The sequence below is a fragment of the Lycium barbarum genome, chromosome 6 (assembly GCF_019175385.1).
Source record: "Lycium barbarum isolate Lr01 chromosome 6, ASM1917538v2, whole genome shotgun sequence".
Taxonomy (NCBI): domain Eukaryota; kingdom Viridiplantae; phylum Streptophyta; class Magnoliopsida; order Solanales; family Solanaceae; genus Lycium; species Lycium barbarum.
In genome coordinates this window covers 117,975,845-117,987,775 of record NC_083342.1, presented here as the reverse complement: position 1 = coordinate 117,987,775, position 11,931 = coordinate 117,975,845, and the positions used below count along the sequence as shown (strand labels likewise).

General features: G+C 33.4%; 1 protein-coding gene across 1 annotated transcript; it reads right to left on the bottom strand.

Annotated features, from left to right (window-relative positions):
* Positions 1-331: 331 nt before the first annotated feature.
* LOC132600067 (uclacyanin-3) lies at positions 332-1,825 on the bottom strand. Its single transcript, XM_060313197.1, has 2 exons — positions 1,581-1,825; positions 332-927 (listed from the first exon to the last, which is right to left on the bottom strand). The coding sequence occupies exons 1-2, from the start codon at positions 1,738-1,740 to the stop codon at positions 491-493; spliced, it is 597 nt and encodes a 198-aa protein (XP_060169180.1). The 5' UTR covers positions 1,741-1,825; the 3' UTR covers positions 332-490.
* Between the last annotated feature and the right edge of the window lie 10,106 nt (positions 1,826-11,931).

Sequence of the window (11,931 nt, the reverse complement as noted above, 5' to 3'; positions counted from 1 at the left end):
GATTTGGATTAGCTTATAGCAAAAATGTGTTCAGAAATTTAGTACGCAATAAGTTATACATCTGTCAAGATTTTTGACTAAATTGGGGCTATTCGTAAGGATTTGTGGACAATATTAGAGTATCTTTATTGCCTCTTATGTGAAACCTACTACCAAACAGTTCAAAGAGGTAATAAAGGCTCCTAAGCCATAGCAAACTACTCCTATCATTGTCCTAAAGGTAGTTGATTGCACGTTTGTATAAAAGATACTACTAATGATAAGGAGACAAACTTTTAAAATATTTTACTCTTCATCCAACAACTGACTGCTCTACCAACTAAATAAAAAGTGATGAAAAAATTACTTTATTCCTTACAATAATATGCACACAAAATTACTGCTCATGAACGACCATTAATTAAAAAAGTACAAAAATAACAGCTGAATTAACCCCGCTAGTAATAGGAAATAAAATCAATAATGATGCAAGTTAAGCACTGCCTCTCGCCTAGCACATGAACGCAAAGAAAGCTCCCAATACAACTGAAACTCCAACCATAAATTTGTTCATGCTGCCAAAAACTCCGGTCGCGCCATTTGGCGTTGTAGGGGATGACTTTGTGGGCGTGTTGACGACACTAGGAGTGCCGGTTGATGGAGTAGTTGGTGAGTCAGACTCGGGGGGAGTTGAAGGAGTAGTTGCAGGAGTTGAAGGAGTAGTTGGTGAGTTACTAGGGGTGGAGGTAGCTTTGACATTGACAGCCAATTTCATGCCAGTTTGACAATGACCAAAAGTAGGACAAGTAAAGTACATTGGACCAGCCTTGGAAAGTTTGATAGTGGTCTTGCCATCACTGTGTGACTCGATGGCGTTTCCGGTGTTGCAGTTGTCATAGTCATCTTTGCTTATTACATCGACTCCATGGCTTCCACCATAGTTGAACTCTGATCATTCACCATGCAAATTCAAATCACGTTTAGTAATTAGTAACAATGATGGTTAAGGCAATATTAGCGATTCAGATATCGATGATCATACTAAGGTCTAAGCAACAAGAAATATCTAGTCTTCTATGATAAAAGTTACTAATAGTATTGCATCATGCACATATTTAGTGGACATTTAAACAGAGGATACTCTGTTTTTCCTCTCATAAATCTGTTTGCTTCCCAAATGCCAAAGAATAATAAGGTTTCTTCTCTAAGATTAGAATTCTTTCACAATCATAGCATATTATGTGCAATATATCTCTAAGGATTCCTTTTTCTTTTCACGTAGGGGAAGTTTCTAGTCTTGTTATTATCTCAAACATTTAAAATTTGATCCCCACTGTTCGAAAATAGCCCTGCAATTATGTCTAATTGATAGACGATACCACTAAAGGATGTGGTAAGATGGTTGGAATTTCTCGATCCTTAATTCATAAAGTCTCGGATTCCAAGCCTTTAGGAGTAAAATTAAATTTTGATAAGGAGCACTTTATCTCTTTAATGAATATACCTAACACAATAACACATATCCAAATTTATCGGACTTACATGTTTCAAATATTAATAAATGCCTAAAATTGAAAATTGATAGATGTTGAAAGACTAACCAAGGGTGTCACCAACGTTGAAGGTTTCACCAGCTGCCCAAGTGGAGTAATCCCCGGACTGGCTCCACCCACCACTGCCTCCAACGACGTGGTTAGCAGCAAAAGCCACCGGAGAGGCAACAAGAAGAAAGAGGAGAGTTGCTACCGCTGACACTGCCATTACTTAGATTTCTTTCAAATTAAACTTAACAAAATTGATCTTTAAGAGTAAAGAGAGAAGAAAGAAAAGGTACACATTTGGTAAATGATGTGAGCCCTACTTATATAGAGAGTTTAAGGTTATGAAAACTTGGAATGTCATGTAGTTCAATGCTAGAAGTTACGTTTAAAAAAAATAAAAAAAATCCAGAGTGTTATTGCTTGTGAGATAATATTAAACATGGGATTTGGTGTTCTACTTTCCAATGTCTACCTAATATGTTAGGACATATTTGAATGTCTTTCTCTATACTTTCGCTGACTTTGTGGCGTCTAAGTGTCGTGGCATTAACCCTTCATTTATATTAACCTTGGAACTTAAGCTTTACAGCTTGGCTTTCTCGCTACGAAAATGATTTTCTTTCAGTCATTTAATCAAATATTTGACTCCAATAAAACATGGCATTACACGTGAAGAGTATTCTTCGAGGAAAAGGCCACAGTATAATGCAGTGTGTATAACATACTTTTTAAAGAAAATTCATGTTTCTTTTTACATAATTTAACGGCGAAGTGAAGAATATGTTATTCGACAGACGACAACGACAATTAATGAGTCACGAGTTTGAATCTTAGTGGTTTCTCTGTCCTGCAGGGTTAAGGCTCATGATATACTTTATACAAACATGTGAAGGTGTATTCTTGTTCCAAAGGGTATGTTTAAGCTGTTTTCAACTCAAGATAGCCAAATAGCCCAGTTCAGGGTAATTAAAGTTACGACAAAAGTCAATCTATATTAAATAAATAAATTATGTCTAAGTTTAAGGGGTAACGATATTATGCCTTAAGGTTGCCTTTAAACATGAAACCATCCACTAACAAGTAACAAGCCAATAGCTATGCTAGCTATTGGTATTATTTACACACGACTTTTCATGATTTGAGAATATACTTAAAAAGGCGCCACCTAATTTGTAAAAAATATTATCATCATGCAGAGAGTAGGTTTGGCACAATTAATAATATACACTTTGAGAAAATTTGATAATGTATCTGCAGAAAATGATTGTCATGTATATATTTGACTTGTCAATGTAATCATTCCATTGTGTTGGTTGGGTTTGTTAATTGTTAGGCCATGCATTAGTTGTCCTCTAATCCAATCAGAGATAAACGCAGTTTAATTAGTCCAAGGAACAGTTTGCATTTTCATTTTTTTTTTTTTAGTTTTCCAGTTCTAATATATTTTTATTTCGTATTTTTATATATTTGTAATGCCAACTAATATTTGGCACAAATATCTAGATTTAGTGTCATTTACACTTTACTTTAGCACTTTCATCGCAGTTTTGAATGCGAATTGTTGTATATGAGCTTATGTTGGTATGTTTATATGAATAGGTACAACAAGGACCAACGAAGGGTATTTCGGGCAGTTTTGAGTGATTCCGAGGCTGTGTCCGTCGATTGAACGTTGCGAAGGAAGTTCCAGCACTTGAAGGCAAAATCTGACCACTGAAGGGTCTCATGCGTTGGCCATGCGCCACACAGCCAGCGCCTCATGCGTTGGCCATGCGCCGCACAGCCAGCGCACAAAAACACCCTTCCTGACTCTCAGAATGACCATGCGTTGGTCATGTGCCGCACAAGAAGAACATAAAGGAGATCATGCGCTGGCCATGCGACGCACAACCAGCTCACAAGCAGCGTCAGTTGTCCTATTCAGATCGAGATTGGGCCAACTTATCTCATATTTACCCTAGCATATAAATAGCCGTTTTTAACATTAGAATGACGGCTTGGACGACTTTTGAGAATTGTGAAACTCTTTCTAGGTTTTATTCCTCTTCTATTATTTTTCTTTACATCAAAAACCCTACGTTAATCATGAATTCTTGTTGCCATTATCAAATCATGTGTAACTAAACACTTAAATTCTGGGGTTGTGGCGTAGCCATGAATATTGACGTTTGACAAGTATTTCAATCTTAGTAGCTTGTTCGTATGCAATGGCTTCATTACTTCTGTGTTTAATTTCTTGATTGTCTGCGCAACAGTTGAGTTCTATTTACTCATTGATATACGTGCTTGAGAAAGACGTTGTTAATTTGGAGAAGAAGTAATGAGATTGTGACCTGAATATCTCTAAAGTTGGGCTAGGATTTGTGACAAGGATAGGAATATACTTAGCTACCGCAATCAATTATATACCGTGCTCTTATTGCATTCTTGATAGGTCAATACCATAGGAATATAGGAGGAGAATTATCTTGAATCGGCGAGTAGTGGTTCGGAAGAATACTACGAGATTAATGATCCGGTTAATTAGCTATTGTGAACAAAGTTGCTAAGGTGTGATACTTGATTGACTCAATAGGATTGGTGAACCAACCACGACCCTGGAATACTTCTAAAATCTTGATAAAAGCCATTCTCAATTACGTTCTAAGCACAATTTCTGGATACATTCTTAGTCAATTACATTATAGCATTTAGTTATAAAAGAACCAACACTTTTATTTTTCACTTGCATAGATAGTAAGCAATAGTTTATTTTCGTGAAATATTGGTCATAAGTCTTTGTGGGTTCGACATCCGATTTTATATAATCACTTTATTACTTGTACGATCACGTACACTTGCGTGTGCATTTGGACGCAACAAGTTTTTGCAGAAGTTTTTGACTGTCATGTATATATTTGACTTGTCAATATAATCATTCCATTGTGTTGGTTGGGTTTGTTAATTGTTAGGCCATGCATTAGTTGTCCTCTAATCCAATCAGAGATAAACGCAGTTTAATTAGTCCAAGGAACAGTTTGCATTTTCATTTTTTTTTTTTAGTTTTCCTGTTCTAATATATTTTTATTTCGTATTTTTATATATTTGTAATGCCAACCAAGTGAAACACACGACTATGAATACGTTACAAGGTCAACTTATGTTAATTATACGCCACCTTCCAGAATCTGGGTTAGTTATAAAAAGAAAAACTTGATGTCACATACTAATTTTCGTGAATGAATCGTTCTTAATATAAAGTAATCAATTCCTAACCATTCAACTAACTAATCAATTTCTAACCATTCAACTAGCTAATGTTAGTTCGAGATTAACTCTGGAAAATTTTTTTAAAAAAATATTCTCTCTGTCTCAATTTATGTAGCACTTTTCACTTCCCGAGATTCAAACTGTATGAACTTTGACCATCATTTTAAGATGTATTTTTTCATCAAATTGATATGAGAAAAATTACAATTTATAGTACTTTTCATATAGTTTTCAAATATATAAATTTTAATGTTAAAATAATTAATCTAATCCAATTTAGCTTCAAAATTTAGTCAAATTGACTCTCGATAAGCGAAAAGTGCCACATAAATTAGGACGGGAGTATCTAGAGTTGTGAAATTCTTTAACACTTTTTGACTTTATCATTCAGTAAAGCCAAAACATTGAAAGGTAAATCTTATTTTATTTCCTAGGAACAACTAGAATTCCAAAATTATTGCAGTCCAATGTTTGTTCTTACATTCCAAGAACTAGAACATAGGTAGTTTAATATAGACATGATCCCAGAAGAACATGGAAATGGGTAGGTTTAGAATTGAATCTAATTTTTTTCTGATTGGAAATTTGGAATAGTTGAGAAAGTATTTTTTTTTTTCTGTGGCTTTAATTTAATGATTGATGATGAAGGAAAAATCTTAACATCCAAAGTTCGATGGAATAAACGTAGATGAAGAGAACTGTCGAGCTTTATCTCTCCACAAGTTAAATTATAGTAAATTCTATTATTGAAAAACGAACATAAAGAGTATAATTGCTTTTTAAAGAAATAATTGATTAAGTATAAACTGATGTGAGAATACATATAAATTGGCTGTAGTCAATCGATAGAATTCTATGTAGAAGACATATAACGAGTATCTAATGACAACACTATATATCAAGCCCGATATTAGCACTAAATCACATGAATTTATTATTGTTAGGATACATACAAATAATTAACAGTGATTATGAAATAAAATTGTATGTAAAAGATATATATTGTATTAATTGTATTAAATGACAGTGGAATTTATCACTCCATCTGTTATATTTTATATGACGGTGTTTGACTGACATAGAGTTCAATAAAGAAAGAAAAATGGCACACGCTTATAGTGTTGTATTCTAACAACTTATAGTCTTGAAAAGTCATGATATTTTTGTAGCTATAAGAAAATGTCACTAATGGTAAAATTAGTACAATAATCAATTTAGCGTCAAATTAAAGAGCTTCCAAATATAAAAATAAATTATTTGTTTTGAAACAAAAAGAAAAAGAAAGCGTCAAATAAAATGGAACTTATGTGTTGGGTAAAGTTAGGAACCTTCGTCTTCCCTAAAAAGGATCCTAAAAGACGTGATGGCAAGTCTTTTGACCTGCGGCATGAAATCTGTAATGATATATATATTATTGTTATTATTATATATATAAAACAAATTGCCTTGCATTTTCTCTGAAACAAAAAGTTCTGATTCTTGAATTTCGTTGATATTTTATTTGTCTTGTTTTTTTGGGTGTGAGATGCACTTCTAAAATGTAATTAAGCTGAGCTGCTCTTGGACGAAGATACAACCTCAATTCTCCAAAAACCATTGAATGATTTGATATTTTTTTTTGAATTGTAAGTATTTCATACTTTATAAAACAAGCACTTTTTTTAATTATTTTTTGTAGTGAATATTGCTTGAAAGATTTCCTGAACCGATGGATTTGTTTAGTGCAAGCACATAGGAACTATTCTATTGGATGCTACGTCTCTTGCAAGATTTAAAATCATAAGTCTGGAAGGTCTGACATTAAATATTTAGCTTGGTTTTAGATTTAAAAAAAATGTATATTGTTTGCAGCATACTTGGCAGATAGAGCATTATTAAGGAAAGGTTTTGAAATATATGCAATTAAATATTTGTTGAGAAAATATGTTGTGTAATATTTCTATTACACATGGGAGACAGAGATTCTAAAAAGCGCATTATAAATGTCATAGAATCTGCAACACATTTTTCCTTAAAAATAGACGTTACTTTGAAACTATACATGAAAGACGACTATTCAGCTACAAAACCATAATAACATGTCCTTTATGTTTACATATTCCAAAATATTGCTTCTGATTCAAAATAGAACCAATATAAAATATTACAACTATTATAACTTACTTGCAGATAACATTCGGTTTGATAGAAAAGAAGAAGCCTAACTCAAGAACCTGAACATGTATAAAACATGTAGTCTCTCTTTAACGGATCCAACTACACCTTTCAAGAAGTCAAACTGAGGTTATCTTTTGAAAAATGTTTATTCGTACTTAATATTCATATCAGATCGATCAATAAATGCATAAGGTTTGCATTTAAATTGAACTTTATCACCCAAAAGTGATTCATTAATATATTTCTCACTTTAGTTTATGATTCTTATCATTAAATTATTTGATTTGACGCAATAGTGTTGGTAAGTTTATAATGTCTCCTCCGATCCAAATCTATGGTCTATGGACCATCTACATTATAATGGAGCCTTATTTACAAGAACTATACATTGAGGTTAAGCCGATATCGTTGCAAACAATTAGGGTCAGGGCCTCGAACCCAAAGGCTAGTGCGAGAAAATTGAGAAAATTCATACATAACCACTTTTCAATTCATGCAAAACAAAAAATAGTCATTGTTCTAGAGTTTCAGAATTCACAAGTGAAACTCCAGAATAATATTCTGAAATTTCATTTGTGAATTTGAAACTCTAGAATAATGTCCTCGACATTGGCTCCAAAAAGTAGCCAGTGAGCATATTTCTCCAAAAAAGTTTGAGCTGTTACACTCACTCACCTTTGTAGCAGAGTAAATGACAATGGACGCAAATTTGGTATAAATATGCATTTTCTAACTTCTTTTTTTTTAATCTTTTGTATATAAATTGAGTCGAAGATAGTGAAATTTCATAGCCGTCATGCGCTTGCTGCCAAGAAGTGAATCGGTCCTTACACCAACACCAAATACATTAGTAGGAGAATGACTGACCTCATAAAACAAAAATAATAAGAAATTTAGGCCCAAAAAGACATGTATAATTCAAAAAATTGAAGGATTTTGTGAAGAAAGCTAATTATGATGAATTATAGAATCTTCATGAACCATATCCATGTGCTCTCCCTTTCCCAAGGTTATTATTCCAACCAGAAAAGTGTGCAATCCTTAAGATTTGAGGTCACGCTGTTTTTGAATTTTCTTCAAATAAAGCAATCACTTGGAAGCTTGTAAATAACTGCTTCAGTCACATTTTTTGTCCCTTGTGGAAATATTGGATGTGATTTCTAACTAAAGCGATCACTTGGAAGCTTGTAACCACTAGCACTTCCTGACACACTAGTGATCATTCATAATTTGTCCCTTTTGGATATTTCAGAATTTCCCTCATTTATTTGTAGTTATATTCCTTTTTGCTCTTTTAGTTATTTAAAAAAAAAAAAAATGTGCATTTCAATCCCCGGTCTATTGCTTGATTTGCTTCACTTATGTAGGGAAAAGCCAGTAATGCCAAAGAAATCCATTTTCACATTCAACTACTTGAAAACGCTTAGGTTTGGCACACCCTACCATATTTAATCAATCTTCATTCACTGAATTCCGTTTTTCACTTAGGGACAGAAGATGCAATTAAAAATATGGGATATAGAAGTAAAAGTAAAGTTCGCCTTAATAAACATTAATCAAAAGAACTCGAGGAAAAAAGGAGATTTACACAAATAAGATAATTTTACGCCATTATTTTACTTTTGATCCCATTAAATTCTGCACAAATAATCTTCGCGCTAGAAGTTGGAGTTCAATACTTGATGGATCACCGGAACACTTGTCTTGCCCCAATGTATATAACTTTGTAGACTTTTCTCTTTTTTTTTTTTTTTTTTTTGGAGGGAAAAACATGGTCCATTTTTCTTTTACATTAACACAGTCCATCTTTAGGTCCATGCTGATTCTCCAGCCCAATACTGAATTAGATCCAGTGGGTACAACCAGGGCATATTTCTCACTCCTATTTCCTTAATTTAATTTCTTTCTAGTCCAGCTTCGCTCTGTTGTGAGGACCAGTCAAGACGTAGCCAATTAACAATAAAAGAGGAAATGGTACAAACACCAGTTACAATTTGAATTAAAAAAAAAAAAACCTACAAAAAATTTCTGTGTTTACCTCATGTGCTTTATATTGTCCAGTTCCCTACGTTTAAAGATAACGATCTCCTGTGAAATGAGTCATATAACAAAGAAATCAATTGTCGCGGACCAAATAATGTACCTGTAACAGAAAAATCATTTGAACATATAGAATTTACAGATCAAAATGCACTGTATCTAACCTGCAACCTAACAAACCTTTGCAATCAATTTGCCATCCCAGTTTTAAGGTTAGCATCACCGCAATAAATGATGCAATCAGATGGTGACATATTACACCTTTCTGGTTGCTATTCCATAAATTTTGGGACTAACAAATAAAAAGAATACTGTGGCAATCTTCCCATGAACATGGGAGCCCACAACCACCCAAGGCGGATTTAAAGCGAGTTTAATTTTAGTGATCAACCATATACACAAATATAATAAGATTAGGATAAATCTGAACATACTAATTCACATACATATACATATAGTATGGGTGTATGTATGCATGTATTTTGCGTTCGCATCCATCGTCAAACACAAGATTCCAGTTGTGTAGCATTCAGACCCGATAAATTCTTAGAAATTCAACTACTTATGCTGTTACAGGTAGAAATGTTCAAGGTAATTAAACAAAAACATCAAATGAAATCAATCAAATTGATGTAAAACATCAATGTGTGACTTAATTTGCTAGTATCAGTATTAGACACAACGGAAAATATTTTATTTGGTTTAGTATTAAAAAAAAAAAAAAGTTGAACCAAATTCTAACCAAGCCAACAATATACCGATAAATATATACTACATAAAAATAGATATTTTATGAACGTTCATATACATATATTTCATGATCTTTTGATTTAATGGACCTAGGTCCTATGTGGTTTAGGATCTTTTTCTGATAGTGATTGAAGAGTTTGTTTAAAGTTTAAAGAAACTTTGGTAATTAAGTTGATGCCGTCGTGTTAAACGAGTTATTGTAAGTATGACATGTTCACTAGTCTTGATTAATTATTTTCCGTCGGTGGAAGTTTGTGAGTTTGTGTACTTGCTTCATTTTATTTCCTTTCTTTCAGTATTACTTTTTTTATTCTTCCTCTTTCATGGGAAACGGGACGGAGAGCGAAAGGATAAAAGAAATCATTATTGTGTGTAACATTGTGACACTGAAGTTACTATCTTTGTTAAAGAAGGAAATAGAAAGTGTAGTGTTGCGAACTTACTTATAAGGAGATTTTATAAATAACAAAAACATGTTCGATCATGATTCGAATCATCTAATATTTTCACATTCGAAGTTTAGAGCGTTAACATTTAATTTAGAAGGGTTGAGCTGCACATATAGCCACTCTGAGGACCCTATTTAAAGCATAGTCAAAGTTCATAAGTTTTAAGAAGTGTAGCCGCTTAAAGTCAGCCTCAAAGCATAGTTAAAGTTCATAAATTTTAATAAGTGTAGCCTCTTCAAAGTCAACCTCAGACTCGTTGAAGTTTAAAATTTCAGATATACGAATCTTAAGTTGTTATCTGAAGTTTCACGTTTTGCGTGAAGTTTTTTCTAAAGTTTCACCCAAATGTCTAAAGTTTTTGTGCCCAGTGTCACCGAAATGACTGAAGTTGACGACATTTCCTTCTTCGTTCTTAAACTTCTTCAGCTTCACTTTCAATCCAAACCTCCTCAAATCGGCTCAAAAGCTTCCAAAGTTCGAATCTAGCTTCACCCAACTAATTATTTCAACAAGTTTTAACAATACTCAAACAATATATTTTTTACACATTTTGAATTCAACTTCCCGAACCATGTTTTTCAGTTGTCAACAAAGTTGGTCCTAATTTCTCCTTCTCAGGTTCAAGTCACAAACAACAAAAGAATATCATCAGTTCAACCTACGAATTTTCAGCTTCAAAACGAAATATAAACTTCAATGCTTCGAACCAAAGCGCACCGTGAGTTTTTTATGGAGTTTTTTGTAGAATCCAACCAGCGAATTAACTTTTTAATCACTATTTAAGCTTCAAATCAGTGCAATAAACAAGGAATTATACAACTAAGAAAAACGGTGAAGGAGCACGCAAGCTTTTGTCTGAAATTTGCCAACACTTGCTACAAGCTAAATATAAAAACTGAATTTAACTTAAATAGCAAGGTGGAAATTGGTCAACACAATTTTACGGTTACAGGAGTGGATTCCATGAAAAACACTATTTATGCGATCATGCTTCAAGGACGGTCTAATATCCTATCTGAATTGTTCATCATTTCCCTTTGTATACAATAGAAAATAACGTAACGTCAGGAACTTGTTTATATCGTACCAACGCGACCAGTGGCGGAGCCACGTAGAGCTGAGGGTGTTCGGATACCAGTGGCGGAGCCACATAGATCTGAGGGTGTTCATCCGAACCCTCTCGGCAAAAAAAAAACACTATATTTACAAGGTTAAAATTATTTTATATATATATATATATATAGTAGATGTTGGAACCCCTTAGGATTTTTCGTATATTTATTTTTTTATATTTTAAACCCCTCAGCAGAAATTCTGGCTCCGCCACTGAACGCGACACCTAGTAGCAGTATATTTTTCATTTGTATCACAAAGTAAAGAGATGAGGGGTAAAAAAAGGAAAGAAAAACTGACATAAGTTGAAAACGAGAAAAATGATTAAACATTTATTTATTTTAATTTGTATTATATTTAACAAACCAATATAATTTGACTCAAATAAAACCATGAACCAAAAAAAAAAAAAAAATTCAAGACTCCGAAGTCCAGAGTGCTTACATCCGCAACAAAGGCAAATGGCATGCATACGTACGCCACGTTAAAATATCTGGATAACCAATCTCCCTCATAGCGCGTGGGCTCACACCCACCTGAATCTAACACTGTCTCTGTATTCAATTACATTCTGGATCTTTTTTTTTCCCCACCATATCCTGGATCAACTTGTGAAACTAACAAATTACCATCATCTGGTATTTTCCAGCCTC